Here is a 16,724-nt window from a genome sequence, read left to right as displayed (position 1 = left end):
AGGTTAGACAACTGTTATCTGATAACATCTAATCATTATACGGACACATCATTTCAATATCTACCGTTAACTTGTGTATATTGGTCTTGGTAAATCGTTCTTGACTGAATGTGTACTGGCGTTGTTTTGTTAGTCACCAACTACATTACCCATAGTGCCCTCTCGTTATTACCGGAAGCTTCTACGTGTTCGGTTTCGCGACACTTGAAACATCATAAACAGCTACACGAACTAGCAAGAAAAAGTTGCTGTCCTTTAGGAAAGGGCAGACACAAAGAGGTAAATCTATGCAGAGAAAAGTAAATATCATTGTAACCGCGTTTTCAGTCTTTGTTAGTATCACTGGAGCCTTTTTTTTAGTAGTTGTTAGCAGGAAGCTAAATGTGTCTGTTAGCTAGAGCATGTTAGCATGATTTTAAATGAGGAAAATATGTATAGTGAGGTTAATATTACAAATTAGCATTCATTCATAGATCTAATTTCTGTCTGTCTGTGAAGGATGTAGTGAACACATTTGCTGAAATTAACAAACTCCATATTGTGTGAGATTTGTGTTTACATGCTACATTAATGTATAGTGAAGTGTAAACTGATTGGTTTTATGTTTGAAATAACTTTATTATTATTATTAATTGTAATGAAATGTGTTATTTTTTATCTTTGTGAACAACACCGTTTGATTAAGCTGCCTTTTTTAAGTACGTACTCAGTCAAAGCTGAGTATGTCTAGCTTTAGATGCATCCACACAGCACAAAACAAAATCTAGTTACATTTTGTTTCTTGATAAATTGCCGTTTGCCACTGTAGTAGATGTACACACACAAAAATAATAACACAAGTCCTATATACTGAAAGAACGTGCTTTTGCCATCACTGTTATTTTTAGGTCCATGTTGCCAACCACCAGCCAACACAGCAATGGTTCCCTCAGTTCGAGGGATGCTGCACGTCACACAGCAGGCGCCAAGCGCTACAAGTATCTGCGAAGGCTGCTCCATTTTAGGCAGATGGACTTTGAATTTGCCCTGTGGCAGATGCTTTATTTGTTCACGTCCCCGCAGAGAGTCTACCGCAACTTCCACTACAGGAAACAGACCAAGGACCAGTGGGCCCGGGATGACCCAGCTTTCCTGGTGCTGCTCAGCATCTGGTTATGCGGCAAGTCTGGCGTCACTTGATTACTTGATGACGTTGCATTGTAAAGGCAGAATGATTCATCTTTGATTTTCTTTTTTTGTATACATGTAGTTTCAACAATAGGCTTTGGTCTGGTGCTGGACATGGGAGTTCTTGAGACATTGAAGCTTCTGCTGTGGGTGGTTTTTGTTGATTGCATAGGAGTGGGTCTCGTCATATCAACCCTAATGTGGTAAGAAAAGCTGATGCAATAACTGCTATATATACTATTGCTGACCATTGACACTAATGTTTGTCTTTTCAGGGTGATAACCAATAAATATTTGCTGAAACACCCAAGTCGTGAGTTTGATGTCGAGTGGGGTTACGCTTTTGACGTCCACCTCAACGCTTTCTACCCGCTCCTTGTCATTCTGCACTTCCTGCAGCTGTTTTTCATTAACCGTAAGTTAAATAAGTAAATTAGCGGTCCTCAGTGAAAAGTTAACCTATTGTGGTCAGAATTAGAAAAGGACTGTTTTTCCTTTATTTTCACACTGAACTAGAAGGACTAATAAAACATTTGATAATTTTATGAGAAATTATATCTAAATGATGACTTACTTTTTATAATAAAGTGCTTTTAAATAAGTGCCTTCAAATAGAAAAATAACCAAATGCAGTAAAGAAAAAAAGAAAGATTCTGCATTTGTTCTTTATAAACTATGCAAGCAAACGTAACTTGGTTATAAACTATTTGAATTCGTATCAGTAACTACATACTCTTTCATTTTATTATTCTTTCCCCATTTTAACGAACACCATCATTTGTTTACACAAAAATTTCTACCCTGGACTTCTCTTGCCACCACTCTCCAAGCTGCTCTATCTACTCTGAACTAATTATGTAATAGGCTGTGTTGTATCTAATGGGAGGAGTTGCAATATACTGTGCTTGTTAAATTATGAGCTTTGTCAAAATGAAGGCTAATAAGACGTCTGTGTTTACTGTATATAGAAAAGAAACTTGGACATGTTCTAAAAAGTGGCGGGGTTTTCACAAGCTTATAAAAGATGTTTTGAGTCCACAGAATTTTGACATTTGAAACACGAATGTCTGGGGTGATAAGACCACACAAGTGTGTGAGTAATACACGATTTAGCCAAATTAGAAGTTTTGTTGTTTTTTTGCTGGCATATCCAGATCTGCTTTGCAATTAGTGTTTTCTTACTATACTGAATTTCCTTGAAAATGCACGCTGTACAGCGCACACACTTTTTTGACTATGTCTGAGCATTTTCTAACAAGTCATCGCCAGCGCCTGATGTGCCGAATACAATAATTCCATTCAACACATCAGCATTCCAATATTCCCCTTTTAAACTGGCACCGCCCTGCCTCTAGTGCTGCACCTAAAGCCTTCGTCACCTCCATACAATGTGAAAGTCAAGTCAAGTTTATTTATATAGCCCTTAATCACAAAATAGTCTCAAAGGGGCTTAAAGCTACAGAACGTAGAATATTCCATTTCAAATCGCTACTGCCACCTGTTGGTGAAAAATGAAACTGCACATACGCTTCTCACATACACAACGCAAACATGACGTCACATCTGCAGACAGCGGGTGGGAAATTCGCACTCAAATCCAGTCTGAAAACTATTGGCCAGAGGCTTGCAGGAGCACCCACTGTGAACAGCTAAGGTGTTAATCTACTAATTAGAAGATGTTTCAATCATAAATGGTCAAATAAAAAGGCGATTGTAAATATATTTTTTGGGAAAAAGTTCCATTAAGCTTTATTTGTGGTATTGTGTGTTTCAGATGTGATAGTGACGGAACTTGACTGGTTCCTTGGATACTTTTTGGGGAACACCTTGTGGCTGATAGCCATCGGTTATTATGTCTACATCACCTTCCTGGGGTACAACGGTGAGGCCTGGTTCCATTTGAAATACATAGTGTGCATATCTAAAAAGATGAAATCTGTCTGTATGTCAGTGCTGTGTGTAATGTGTTCAAAACGTGTTCAAACAGCTCTTCCATTCCTGAAGAACACAGTGGTGCTGCTGTACCCCTTTGCCCCACTAGTGCTACTCTACATTCTCTCCATCTCACTGGGTTGGAACTTTACTCGAGGTCTCTGCTGGTTTTACAAATACAGAGTCCAGTAGGAGCGGTTCGATGGAAGCCGGACGTCGGTTTGGTTTGCACACAGCATCAAAGTGGCAGGACTGATTTTGGCTCTGGAATGACTTGATTTCTTTTCTGTGTCAGATCTTCTCTATCTGCATGCGCTGACATCGCAGAGACAAAGGAGGAGATGAGTTATAGCTTTTATTATTTTTGTATAGTTTGTAAATACAGTTCTGTGAGTTTGTAATAATATATACATGCAAAGAAATGAGAACACTTTTGTTGTGCTTTTGTTTTTCTTAAAGTCCGAAAAAAAAAAAACAGCTTCAAATGAAACCATGAAACAGCCTTTACTTTTTTTCTTGAGGGACACATTCCAGAGATTATCAATAAAATGTTTTCTTGATTTTCAACATACAAACAACATACTTCTTCTTGTTCATCTTATAACAGAAAAATTACAACCCGCATCCATCAGGCCATACCACTTTTCACAGTGTTGTACTGGTAGTTAAAGGAAGGATGGGGAACCCTCCTAACCCCCCCCCCCCCAATCTGTCCCCTCTACTTCTCCACACCGCTATTTTTCAGTAAAATAAAAGTAACGGTTGCTACTAATTTTGTCCACTGGAGGGCTCACTGACGACCATTTACCATTTAACCTGGTATTCTAAAATTGGCTGCTAGTGGTTCAACACCTGATACCAATGCACTTGAGAAGAGGGAAAGACGCCAAGTTTTAGGCACAAAGCCTACTTCACATAAAATGCTGGGCCACCTTTGCATTGTGAAGAATATATTATATAATGTTGCAAAATATCAGTCAACAGCTTCAGTTCCAAAGAGGTTGATTTGGTGGAATGCTTTTGTTTTTTTATGCACTGCCACGTTTTCATTAGTGCTGTCAAACGATTAAACATTTTCTAACTAATTGCAGAGCATTCAGTAATTAATGGTTATCAATCAAATTTTTACTATTTTCTACTAAGCTTGTAACAGATATTTGTTTGAGGAAAATCTTAGAATTAGTGGCGGCCGTGGCTCAGGGTGTAGAGAAGGTCGTTCAGTAACCAGAAGGTTGACTGTTCGATCCCCGCTCTCCCCATGTCACATGTCGTTATACCCTTGGGCAAGACACTTCACACACATTACCTCCAGTGCTCCTCACACTGCTGTATGGAAGGTGCAGATGTTTGGTGGTGGTCGGAGGGGCCGTAGGCTGTCAGCCTGAAGCTGTGGCCGCTTAAGGCTTACCGGCATCACAGTGTGAACGTGTGAGTGCATGAATAATGTATCCATTCCATTTTAAAGCTTCTTTGAGTGTCTAGAAAAGCGCTATATAAATCCAATACATTATTAATATAAAAATCATCAAATAGAATGTATATTTCGATTTAAAAACAATTGATAATAGCTTTCTTTAGCTCTTGAATACATTTGTTTTCCTGTAAAAAACAACAACTGTTGAACAAAACGATCCAAACCAACTCAGCTTTACAAGCATCTTATTTCTTCTCATAGAAACAATTCTTGAAACTTCCTGCTTACAGGTTTAGAAACTTCTCGCTGCAGGTGTAGTTCTGCTCAGGAGCACGACATTCCAGTAGCACTGGTTTGCGAGGCCCCATGGAGGGTATTTTGTTCTCAGATGATAATGGGTCTGCAAAGTATGCAAATTACTTTAGTTCTCCAACAAGTTTGGGTGCACACCCAGTTAACAGAGTTTTTTTTTTTTTTTTTTTACACTTTAATGAATTTAAATGAAACTCCAGAGTTAACGCTTTAATTTTGACAGCCCTAAATTTTATGCATACTAGGGGTGTCAGGTGATTAAAATGCTTAAACATAATTAATCAAATGACTTCAATAGTTAACTCACGATTAATCACAAATTTGATATTTGTTCTAAATGTACAATAAAATATTTTTTCCTTCGGTTTCATACTCTTGTTAACATAAAAGTGGGGGGAAAACTAAGAAATATGGCTGCATCATTTAGTCATTGATACATTCATTTCATAATAATTCATAAAATTTAGTTAAAATTAAAAAGATGTACTGTAAAAAACGAGTGTGATATTGATTTGTGTTGAGGTCATTTTTATGTCATTAGATGGCTTAGTTGCATTTGTTAGAAGTTGGTGACAGCTCAGTGCATTTTTCTTTTCATATTATGAGCTATCTAATTAAAGTAATCTAAGTAAATTGTGAAATTCTGCACATTTTTAAAATAGGAAAATGTAACTCGACCCCAGTCCCCACAAATATATGCATTATTGTTAAATTTATTACTGTTAAATTTTGACATGGACGTGTCTGCTGCATTGCGACTGGAACTCCCCCAGTACAGGCTTTCCAAGTAATGGGCGGTCATTAATTGCGTGTTGAAAACATTTGTCGCGTTAAAGAAACTTTAAATTAACGCACTCATTTTGACACTCCAAATGCATACATTCACAAGGCAGGCAGCCAACCGCACCCTGTTTCTGAGTAGTTACCATTTTATTTTGGACAGTGTGATCATGGATCATTTGAGGTCAAGATTTCCAGATGGATTCAGAAATATATGCAAATGTATAACGATTATATTCTTTCAGGTTTCCATCTTGTTTTTTTTTCTTCCCAGATCCAATATCTTGACAGATTTCTAGACCATAACATTTATAAACAGTACTTATATACAGCCTGGACGCCTCCCTGGAGAGGTGTTCCGGGTATGTCCCACAGGGGGGAGGCTGGATAGCCTATGTCTCTTGGCTGGCCTGGGAACGCCTTTGGATCCCGCTGGAGGAGCTGGTTGAAGTGGCTGGGGAGAGGGGAGTCTGGGCTTCCCTGCTAAAGCTGCTGCCTCTGCGACCCGACCTTGGATAAGCGGTAGAAGATGGATGGATGGAAGGACATATATACAGGAGCTCCACCGTGATTTGTAAGTTGCACAAATATCAGTTTTCTTAAATCTGAGCTGATGTCCATGAATGTACTTTTTGCTTAAACACAAAGACACACTTTTGTCTGTTTTCAACTTTTCATGGAGGACTAAAGCATTCAGAAAGTAGCCTAGCCTCGAAATTATAGTTAGGCCTACTGTAATTTTTAAACCATTATCAGTGCCAACCAGAACCATGTTTGGCCACTGGTCATGTTTATCGCACGGACACAATCAATGCCACATGACTGCTAGTGAAGATTACAGAAACCGTTTCTCAATCTCAAGAATGCAGAATGCAGTCTTCCTAAGAACACTCGTTTCTTTCTTTTGGAACAGTCGTGTACTTGTGAACTTTTCGCATGGCTCTAATTTATTCCTGTAAAATGATAGAAGGGGGAGAGAAAAAAAATTAAAAACGGGGGCACGCTCCTCAGCCATTTTGATAGAAACCCAAAATGCATCTTGAGATATTTTGCAAGGCAAATCTTTACAAGTCACCAACCGATGCATCATTGGATTAAGATAGCAAAACAATAGATATAACAAAAGAACAACATCAGAGTATTTCGTGCATTCTTGGTTTATGCGTACTTTGAATTGGAACAGGACTTAATTGTGCCGCGACTGATGTGTTTCATGAGATCACAAGGATACAACAACGAACAAGACTGCAAATTGAGAATCGGCCGGAGGAAGAAAAAAAGTCCCCAAGGTTTGGGGTCTCTTTAAACTAAAAAAGGACGAAAATAAATAAAATTGTATACAATTACTGCAAAGCTAAGTAGGAGTAGCTTGAAAATAAAATGTCCACATGGGAATTCGAGCACTATGTGTATGTGATTAAGAGCCTCACACACACTACTTTTACTTACTAAGTTTTTTTTTTTTTTTTAACTCAGTGAATGTTATATATCAGGAGTCTTCAACTTCAGTCCTCGAGAGTCCCTACATCCAGCCTGTTTTCCAGGTTGCCTTCCTCCAACAAAACTTTATCATACAATCAGGATCCTTATCAGGTATGGTGTCTGTAGACTACACGCTGTCACAGCTTACGGTATGGCCCTTTTTAAGTAAACTACCACTGAACAAATCACAGAGGCATGGAAGCAAGAGCCATTGCCCTGCCTCATGTCTCCCTCCACCGACACACCCCATTTGATGAACAGCATCGTTATCAGGCTTCTACAATGCGTGCTGACGAGCTGATCATTTGAGTCAGCTGTGTTGGAGGAGGGAGAAATGGAAGACAGCGGCTTTCAAGGATCAGCGTTCTCTACCCCTGACCTAAAGCCTCATCATAGTACATCCCTTCACACATCTTGCCCTAAAACGTCATGCCTAACTCATCTGGTGCAAGTTGGAGCTTCTCTAGCTAACTTAGCTTAGCGTAGCTTGCGTCAAAGCACGTCTCTTATCAACACATCGCTAAGCAGTGATTGAGTGTGAGTGTAAAGCGACGGGATTATTGATGGAAATGTTTACAAAAAATAAATAGCAGGCAAATGTGACAGTCGCGGCAGGATCAAGCAAGAGACTGCCTGCATGAGTCGTATGAAAATGTATATGAAAATCAAATGTTTACTTTGAAGTTAGTATAGTGCTAATATACATCACCTTTCGCAGAGGTGTGCTTATCACTGTCAGACATTTTCCAGAAGAAAAAAAAAAAATCACCTGGATAACACATATTTAACATAACCAGAATCTACTACTGCCGCAACTTCTAAAATGATGGCTAAGCTACTTCAGTGCATTCATCAGCAGTTGCTTAAACACTTCCTGGTCGATTTTCTTCAAGATGGTGACTTTATGCTCCTTGTGCAGCAGGTCAAGGTAGTCCAGGACCATCATGCCTCTGGTGTTTTTTCCCTCCAACTCCACCGTAACGGCCACCTGCAGCAGTAACACCACAGATTCTTCACATCTTATCTACTCCACCTTCAATAAGAATTGAAGAGAGCACTTACCTTCTCGCTTTCCGTCACCACATTGTCACTGATTGCTGCAGCCACAGCGTAGGTGTCACATGTGTTGAATCCAGATCCTGAAACCAGCTCCTTTTGATACCGGTCTGTCTGAACCATCTGCAGGGTTAACATGTAAATGTGGGATGTGTACAGTCTCTTCAATGTCCTAATAACAGAAGTTTGAACCTGCTGTACATAGTAGCGATGACTTCTATGCACTGGTGCCTCATAATATAATTTTTACCTTGCGGGTGTGAGCATAGATAGTCTCCATAAAACGAGCCTTTGGTGTATTTTGGGCTAGCCAGGAATCACAAAAGGCCTAGGACACAAATATACAGTCAGATATGATTTACATGGAACAGTCATAGAAAAACTCTCGCTCCCTTTCAGAAATCGCCACACAGCAAAATCGCCACTGTTAGATCCGACACTAGAAAAGTGTTTTTGTTTGTCCACACCTATGAGTGTAAATCTTACACTTTTCAAAGTGTTATGCTTTTTTTCACACGTAACCAGTGTTACTCAAACACTGTATAGTGTTAAAAATCTACACTTGTAAACACTGAGTAGTGTTGAAAGTACTCTACACTAATGTCAGTGTTAAACATTTAAAGGGACAGTAACTGTGAAAAATCAACTTTTTGGATCTTTTAGCCATGTTAAAATGCTAATTCCTCACCAAAGTGGTGTTCCATTCACCCCTCAATGAGAAATTTTAGGTCATTGTGCTCTCCAAGCACCAGCCCCTCCCAACCTGAGAAAACGAGCTGGTGCTCACTGTATGACGTCATTAGGTGCAGACCCACCACCCACTCTGACAGTTTTATCCAAACAGTGTTAAAATAACACTGCATGTTTGATCGAACAGAGGAAATTTAACACTGAGCGATTTGCTGTGCAGAAGTGACATAAGCTCCTCACCCACGGCAAGCTGTTCCTGCAGCTGAACTCCCAGGAGGAGATAGTGGTAGGACACGTGTAGAGTTCCAAAACAATGTAGGCGGCCTCGGGGTCAGCCAGAAAGTTAAATTCTCCACACACAGTTGTGTTCCCCCTTGCTACATAAATACATAAGTGTCTGTTAGAACTGGGCAATAAATCGAATTAATTCGATACATCGTCATTTTAAAAATCAAATCGCTGAAAATTTGCTAAATCGAATTTTGTCTTCTGGATTATTAAAAAATGTTGTTCTCATGTTCTGTTACATTCAAATGTTATTGTGAGTTGCAATTTTGCACAAGTGGCAGCGAATGCTGGATGGGTGGTTTACAAGACATGTTTACAATAGCTACCAACTACTCAATTGTGGCATTTAAGCACAAACTATGAATGTTGAATTTATGCTAAAACTAATTTAGAATCAGTATACATTATTGTTGTCTTAACATTTTGCACAGGAATTATTTTTGAATAAATGAAACCTTTAAATAAACATTTGTTGGGCAGTGCAAATTTCATCATTGGTCATTCACATTCTATGTTCCCTCCCATGATGTAGAGACCCTTCAGTCTGGCAGGCAAGGAAGGGTCCATTTTCACAGCGAGGGCCAGGTTGGTGAGGGGTCCTGTTGCAACCAGGATCACCTGCACATGCAAATGGTAAATGGATTGCTTTTTATATTGTGCATTTGACTACACCATATGGTGCCCAAAGCGCCTTACAATGCCTCACATTCACCCGTTCAGACAGACGTTCACACACGCGGTCGGCTGCTGCCAACCAGTTCCACTGGGAGCAAACCAGAGTCCAGTGTATTCGACATGGTCACCAGTGACGAGGCTCAAACCCACAACCTCATGGAAGGGAGACGGCAACTCTACCACTGAGCCATGCTGCCTCACACGCAAGCAACATAATGTATCACGAAAGCAAACAAATGGCATTTCTTTAGATATTTGTTTTTCCCATCCACTCACCTGCCCAGGATTTTGCTTGGAAATTGAAATGATAGCCTCCACAGCATTAGTCTTCTGCACCAGTTCCAGACCTGGAGCATCTGGATCAGGGGCATCACCCAGCCCATCCTTCCCGTGAAAGTCTCCTGCATGTATTTTGTTGCCCAGTAGGGGCTCCTCGAAGCCAGGATACACCTTAATCTGTGATGCATGACATTTCAAAGTTTGACCCCAAAGAAGAGGCAACTACTTAGCATGCAAGTAAATGCTCACATCCAGCCTGTTGCACATTTTCAAGACACGGAGAGTGTTCCTCAGGGCGTTCTGTAGGGGAGTGTTGCCGTGAGTGCAGGTGATCCCCAATATCTCCACGCTGGGGGCTGCCAGGGCCATCATGATGCCCTGAGCATCATCCACCCCTGTGTCCACATCAAGGATCAGCCTTTTCATTGTATCTAGAGGCCGCAGAGGGAGGAGACTTGTGCATGTCATAAAAATCCTCCATTGTGCACATTCACAGCTGCTACTAATGAACTCATCTACGGGAGCTTTAATACAGGTGAGTTGCTCACAAGAAGCTCTGTGCTATGGCTTCTCGGGGTCAAGTTTGTGTTTTGTTGGTAGCAAAAGCAACCTTCCTGCTGTATTTTCAGCAAGGAATGTTGCTAGTCCTAGCATTTACAGGAAACCACCTATGGTAACGCAAGAGACCTCCAGACCTATGACGCAAACAAAACACATTAAACTTCAAAACAGCTCTCACAAATTACTGGAAGTGGCGGTTTTGTTTTGCTTTTAAATCTATGCCAATTTTGACCAAAGATCTGTGATAAATCAACAAAGAGCTTGAAAATAAGTTACCGAGTAGGTTTAAGAGAGGTCTACAAAAAGACTTAACCTACCAGGCAAGGTTGTATGATGTTATGGAGACTCCTCAGTCAGGAAGTAATGCTTTCCTGTGCTGCAAGCTGCTTTTTATACATGCGGTGAAGTTGGGGTGTGGAAATGTGGGCTGGGTTGCATAAGAGCCACCAACCAGTAAACAATGTCTCATGGTTGGTGAGGACAATTTTTTTGGCAAAAAGATAAAACCTGAAACAGTTTAATAAAGTTACATAAATTGAGACTCCACCCTTGTCACCATGTCAGAGTTGCTTTAAAAGTAATATGAATAAACCACACCTTCGGTAAAGATGGTCTAATGCATAGGAATGAAGAGGCAACTGTCTGTCATTCCTCAAAACCACAATGTTTTTCCCCATTTCTGAACGCTTTGCTATGCTTTTTGCATGCACTGGTGGTGTTATGACAAAATTGAGAAATGTCATATCTGTTAAACATGTGCTTTGTTTTTCTGTCAAGCCACAAAGTTTTTATTCTTTGGAGCCCTCATATGACTCTTATACTACTGCCTCTGGCCAGAGAAGGCGCCAGGCAGCTGTATTTCAGACTTTTCAGTAACGGCCCATTGCCTCTGCCTGACTGCCACGTCAGCACGTAAGGCCTGGTTCTCGTTCACCGTGTTGGACAGAATTATAGCCAATCACTTTTGTTTGTGCTTCCAGAACATAAAGGTAAATGCGTTAATTTTATTTGTTCCTGTGAGAGGATTTTGGGAAACATCTTCCATGGTAATGTATGTTGGTGTACACTGCTCTCACACCGTGTTACCTCGGATAGACTCTGGCTCACCCATGACCCTAATTAGAAAAGTGCTATAGAATAAGTTTTGGCTCGGTATGTTGTGAGTTATGTACGAGAGGTTACAGCTGCAGCTGTGGAAAGCGCTATAGACAAAAAGTTGAATTGAGTTTTCTTCAGGCTAACTCATACCAGAGCTGTTTGAGTGCAGCCAAGGACGAGCACACATCTGTTTTGGTCGCATAACCACACCCACATAGAGTTTCTCAGTTAATGACTTCAAAGCGGGGCTGGAGGAAATTCCAGAGAAAAAGAGTCACTTTAAATGTTGCATCTAAAGCACTCTCAATCAAAGCCAAAAGATAGAAGCTCTCTGTGTCGTGGCAGGAGCTCATCTGTGAAGCCTTGGGCTTTGGCACTGCAGGGTCATGGTTTAAGTACCCATGCAGACAGAATGTAAAAATTTCAATTGAAACCTTAAAACACGTTAACCCAGCTGAGATGTTGCAGCGGTCAATGAGGAATCTCAACAGCAGATTTCAGGAATGCATTTGTACGGGAAGACACCATCTACAGGACGCAATTTAAAAAAAAAAAAGAAAAGAAAAGAAAATTACATTATTGTTTGTTAAATGGCAGGTTTCAATTACCATGAATAAAATATTTTTTCTTCCATCACTCTTGGTTTTATAGGACCGTTAAAAAGTTCCCGTTCTTATGTATTTATACAGTACAGGCCAAAAGTTTGGACACACTTTCTTATTCAATGCATTTGCTTTATTTTTATGACTGGTAACTTTGTAGATTCTCACTGATTCTCACTGAAGGCATCAAAACAATTTTTTCTGTATATTATATCTATATCTATATATATATATATATATATATATATATATATACTGACCAAGGACATTCAAACTCATGTTAGTGTAGTAATAATTTAAAGTGAATGATCAACTAAGCTTTATATATATATATATATATATACATATTTATGTACAGAGCCACAATCCTAACTTTAAGAGCATGTGCTTAAATTGTCAGTTTGTCGCTGTCATTTTTTTTTAGTCTTTCCCTCTAATTTTCATTTGTTTTAATTATTTACCATAGAAATCACAATTAAGGTGTACCTGTAAAAACTTTTTTGTAGCCTCTGTACAGTTCTACAATAAAGCTTAGGGAGTTTTCCAAAAAAGATTCTCCTGCAGTTCACTTTTAAAATGCACATAAAAATACCAGTGGAACATCTAGAATTAATAAGTGTGCAAAGGTGGGACCAAATTTCAGTTTGTTCAGGCAACATAAAAAACAGCAAAAGACAAACAAAACAAAACAGAAAAACAGTCTTTTTTATATATATTTTTTTAATAAAAATTTTATTTGACTTATTGAGCAAAATTATAAATTCCCATCTTGGCTGTTGCAAAACATCCTACTGGAGTGAATTGATAAGCATATTCTTGAACTTCTCCAAGTCGACTTTCTTGATGATGGTTACCTTGTGTTTCTTCTTCAGCAGGTCCATGTAGTCTAGCACCATCATGCCTCGGGTACAGGCCCCGTTCAGCTCCACTGTCACAGCGACCTGAAGGCCCAGCACAAGCAGTGGCTGGGTGGATTTGTTTCCATTTCAAAAGAGAATGAAAAGCAACTGTTGTTCACCTGCTCACTCTCTGTGATGAGGGAGTTATCGATGGCAACGGCCAGGGCATAGGTGTCGCAAGCATTGAACCCTTTTCCCGCTGTGATTTCCTTCTGGTAATCCGCAGACTGAGATTTCTGCCATTGCATGAAGAGTGATAAAATGCACTTAGGTGATCAAATCTGGTTTGAGGGGTGAGTTTAAAAAAAAAAAATCTGATTTATTTAGCGCTTTTCTAGAAACTCAAAGACGCTTTACAATGGAATGGATACATTGTTTAATCACACATTATTATTTATTTAATCACACATTCACACTGTGGTGTCGGTAAGCTACTTAAGTAGCCACAGCTGCCCTGGGGCAGGCTGACGGAAGCGTGGCTGCCAGTGTGCCCCTCCGACCACCACCAAACATTCGCACCTTCCATACACCAGTATGAGTAGCACTGGAGGAAAATGTGTTGCCTTGCCCAAGGACACGACACATGACTTGGGGAGAGCAGGAATCGAACAGCCAACCTTCTGGTTACTGAACGACCGTCTCTACACCCTGAGCCACGTCCGCCACACGGCCGAGTTGTATGAGCTTAAAGGGCAAGTCAATCTTAAATATTTCTTGCCAAAATGTTACATGTGACCTCACAAGTCTAAACATGACATTCTGATTAATATTACATTTGTGGAATATGAGTTGTGAAGCAAAATCCAGCTGTTTTATCCATCTCAGAGGGGCGGCCATTTTGCCACTTGCTGTGGACTGCAGTAGACGTCACAGTTGCTCAGGGCTCAGGTAACAACCAATCACAGCTCATCTTTAGAAAACAGGTGAGCTATGATTGGTCGTTACCTGAGCCCTGAGCAACTGTTATGTCATCTTCAGTCGACGACAGCAAGTGGCAAAATGGCCGCCTTCTGATATTAATAAAAACTGCTGGATGTTGCTGCTTAACTCATATTCCACTAACGCAATATTAACCAGAATAGCCTACCATATTTAGACTAGTGTGACTGCATAGAAAATATTATTGTCAAGAATTATTGGGGGGCTTGACTTGACTTCCGTGTATGGAACATTTATTTTTTTAACAGAGGTGGCAAATCCAGGTGCAGAAAGTAAAAACTCTGCCACTGTTTGGCTTAAGCCCCATGTGCTATCTCCCCAGCCAGCTCCCTGTGTGCTCGTTTACCTGCTAGGGTGCTAGCTAGCTAGCAGAAGGGCCACGCCAAACTGTGGCAGGGTTTTTACTTTATGGACCTGGATTTGCCACCAGTGCTTTTTAATTGTTTGATGTTTGTCTATAAAAAGTGGTTTACAATCAGGAGTGCCTGGCAACCAATCAAGTGTAACTTTTGCTCTTACCGTCCTGGAAAGACATGAAATGTTTTTCATGAAGGCGGCTTTCTCGGTCTTTCGAGAAAGCCACTGGTCACAAAAAGACTGAGGAGGGAAGATAAGGAGGGGGGTAAGTCAATGTAGAATGAATGTACTCCAGTGCAAATTGGGACTCCATTGGGCTTACCCATGGCAGGCTGTTACTGCAGGTGAACTCCCAGGAGGCAATGGTGGTGGGGCAGGTGTAGCGTTCCAAAACAATGTATGCAGCCTCCGTGTCGGCAACAAAGTTAAACTCGCCACATGTTGTGGTGTTACCCCTGGCTGTACACATCACACAGCATGTCAAATGCAAGAGATCACTGAAAAAGAGAGCTTTGAATGCATTTAGGAAAGGATAGACTACAGTCAATGTTGCCTCCCATGATGTACAGAGCCTTAAGCTTCTTGGGAAGGGAAGGGTCCAGTTGCACTGCGACTGCAAGGTTAGTCAAAGGTGCTGTGGCCACCAGAGTCACCTACGGACAATTAAGACACGTCCTGCTATGACTCTAGCAAATGAAAACTAGCTTTGCTTGTCTTACCTCTCCCTGGTTCTGCTTGACCATTTTGATTAAGGCCTGGACGCCTTTTTTCTTCTGCACCAGTTCCAAACCCGGAGCATCTGGATCGGGGACGTCACCCAGCCCGTCCTTCCCATGGTAATCGCTGGCATGTTGTTTGTTAGACAGGAGGGGATGCGAGCATCCCGCGTACACTGGGATCTTTGGATTTAACAGCTTATCAACGCTCCAAAGAATTTACGTAGAGTAGCTGAATTAGAATGAAACCTGTAGCTACTTACATCCAGCCTGTTGCACACCTTTAAAACCCGGAGGGTGTTCTCCAGCACTTTCTCAAGGGGGGTGTTGCCATGGCAGCAGGTGATGCCAAGTATCTCCACATCGGGCGCTGACAAGGCCAGCATGATGGCCTGAGCATCATCCACCCCTGTGTCCACATCAAGGATTAGCTTCTTTTTCATCCTGCATTCAAGCACAAGAAACAAGTTGTTTGACGGAACAGTGAGATGGAAGGGCTTTATGTTCAGCTGATAAGTACTAAGTGTCATGGACACAGATATGAGAAGTACTGTGTGTGTTTGTATGTATATGTATATATATATATATATATATACTGTATATATATATATATATATATATATATATATATATATATATATATATATATATATATATATATATACACGTATTTCAAACAGGCATAAGATAAAGCTAATTCACTTAACCATGCATGCATGGGAAATGCGTGCATGTTCATGTGTAAAAAGTGGGAATGCTGACAATGGAGAAAAACAACCCTAATGTAGAACAGGACACATAAGGAATCCCTATTCTGCCAGTAAAAAAAGAAAAAAAGGTCATAGAGGACGCCTGTTTCTGTGCCTTGCGCCTGTAAACATGTACAGTATATATATATATATATATATATATATATATATATATATATATACTGTATATATATATATTTTTTTAACTCTATGGAAAAAGTATATAAAAAAGCTATATATAATACACAAAGGGACGCAATATAATTAAAAACCACGATTTATTTAAATGACAGGACAACTGACCTGGGGCGAAGTTGTTGAAAGATGATCTGCTGTTGCTGCCTGTAACTGTGAGAGGGACCCTCTGGCAGGACAAACCGAAGAACCTCTTTATAAGAGACTCGATGTTCTTACACAACAGGCTCCGCCTATGCCTGGAGGCATAAAAATGTTGTTGTCTTACCAAAACTCAAGAGTTTTAGAACATGTGTTGAAATCACATATGCTGTAGCCTTTTTGTTTTTATGGGATCGAAATACCGTAACTGTCTTGGAGGCATCATGTTTAAAAGTAGAGTTTATGAAATCACCATTCAATAGTCAGCCATCTGCGCTGCAAAAAGGACTGTAGAAAATTTAAGAAAAAAATATAGTAAATTAAGAAAATTATTACTTCAAATAAGCAGAACAACATTTTTTTACTTAAATTTACCTGTAAGATTTTGAAAA

At 40.1% G+C, this 16,724-nt stretch overlaps 3 protein-coding genes across 3 annotated transcripts; 1 reads left to right on the top strand and 2 right to left on the bottom strand.

Annotated features, from left to right (window-relative positions):
- The first annotated feature begins 134 nt into the window (after positions 1-134).
- Positions 135-3,679, top strand: unc50 (unc-50 homolog (C. elegans)). Its single transcript, XM_077552430.1, has 6 exons — positions 135-279; positions 888-1,159; positions 1,250-1,370; positions 1,443-1,582; positions 2,942-3,049; positions 3,155-3,679. The coding sequence occupies exons 2-6, from the start codon at positions 892-894 to the stop codon at positions 3,289-3,291; spliced, it is 774 nt and encodes a 257-aa protein (XP_077408556.1). The 5' UTR covers positions 135-279; positions 888-891; the 3' UTR covers positions 3,292-3,679.
- A 3,683-nt stretch (positions 3,680-7,362) lies between these two features.
- Positions 7,363-11,054, bottom strand: LOC144056191 (pyrimidine-specific ribonucleoside hydrolase RihA-like). Its single transcript, XM_077572735.1, has 8 exons — positions 10,954-11,054; positions 10,325-10,506; positions 10,073-10,252; positions 9,628-9,739; positions 9,074-9,210; positions 8,394-8,471; positions 8,150-8,266; positions 7,363-8,075 (listed from the first exon to the last, which is right to left on the bottom strand). The coding sequence occupies exons 2-8, from the start codon at positions 10,499-10,501 to the stop codon at positions 7,923-7,925; spliced, it is 954 nt and encodes a 317-aa protein (XP_077428861.1). The 5' UTR covers positions 10,502-10,506; positions 10,954-11,054; the 3' UTR covers positions 7,363-7,922.
- A 2,004-nt stretch (positions 11,055-13,058) lies between these two features.
- On the bottom strand, positions 13,059-16,347 carry LOC144058489 (inosine-uridine preferring nucleoside hydrolase-like). The gene is made up of 8 exons (XM_077576973.1): positions 16,300-16,347; positions 15,511-15,691; positions 15,251-15,430; positions 15,073-15,184; positions 14,854-14,990; positions 14,694-14,771; positions 13,355-13,471; positions 13,059-13,277 (listed from the first exon to the last, which is right to left on the bottom strand). The coding sequence occupies exons 2-8, from the start codon at positions 15,688-15,690 to the stop codon at positions 13,125-13,127; spliced, it is 957 nt and encodes a 318-aa protein (XP_077433099.1). The 5' UTR covers position 15,691; positions 16,300-16,347; the 3' UTR covers positions 13,059-13,124.
- Positions 16,348-16,724: the final 377 nt, after the last annotated feature.

The sequence above is a fragment of the Vanacampus margaritifer genome, chromosome 1, assembly GCF_051991255.1.
Source record: "Vanacampus margaritifer isolate UIUO_Vmar chromosome 1, RoL_Vmar_1.0, whole genome shotgun sequence".
NCBI lineage: Eukaryota > Metazoa > Chordata > Actinopteri > Syngnathiformes > Syngnathidae > Vanacampus > Vanacampus margaritifer.
Note: the sequence above shows the minus strand (reverse complement) of the source record. Positions and strands in the feature narration are given on the sequence as shown.

Coding starts and splice junctions, on each gene's coding strand:
- LOC144058489 (XM_077576973.1), bottom strand. CDS start 15,690: ATGAAAAAGAAGCTAATCCTTGATGTGGACACAGGGGTGGATGATGCT. Junction 14,991..15,072: donor CATGGGAGGCAACATTGACT/GTAGTCTATCCT, acceptor TGATGTGTACAG/CCAGGGGTAACACCACAACA. Junction 13,278..13,354: donor TCATCACAGAGAGTGAGCAG/GTGAACAACAGT, acceptor CTGGGCCTTCAG/GTCGCTGTGACAGTGGAGCT.
- unc50 (XM_077552430.1), top strand. CDS start 892: ATGTTGCCAACCACCAGCCAACACAGCAATGGTTCCCTCAGTTCGAGG. Junction 1,371..1,442: donor GTCATATCAACCCTAATGTG/GTAAGAAAAGCT, acceptor TTGTCTTTTCAG/GGTGATAACCAATAAATATT. Junction 3,050..3,154: donor CACCTTCCTGGGGTACAACG/GTGAGGCCTGGT, acceptor GTGTTCAAACAG/CTCTTCCATTCCTGAAGAAC.
- LOC144056191 (XM_077572735.1), bottom strand. CDS start 10,501: ATGAAAAGGCTGATCCTTGATGTGGACACAGGGGTGGATGATGCTCAG. Junction 9,740..10,072: donor CCAAGCAAAATCCTGGGCAG/GTGAGTGGATGG, acceptor TTGCATGTGCAG/GTGATCCTGGTTGCAACAGG. Junction 8,267..8,393: donor TCTATGCTCACACCCGCAAG/GTAAAAATTATA, acceptor TTAACCCTGCAG/ATGGTTCAGACAGACCGGTA.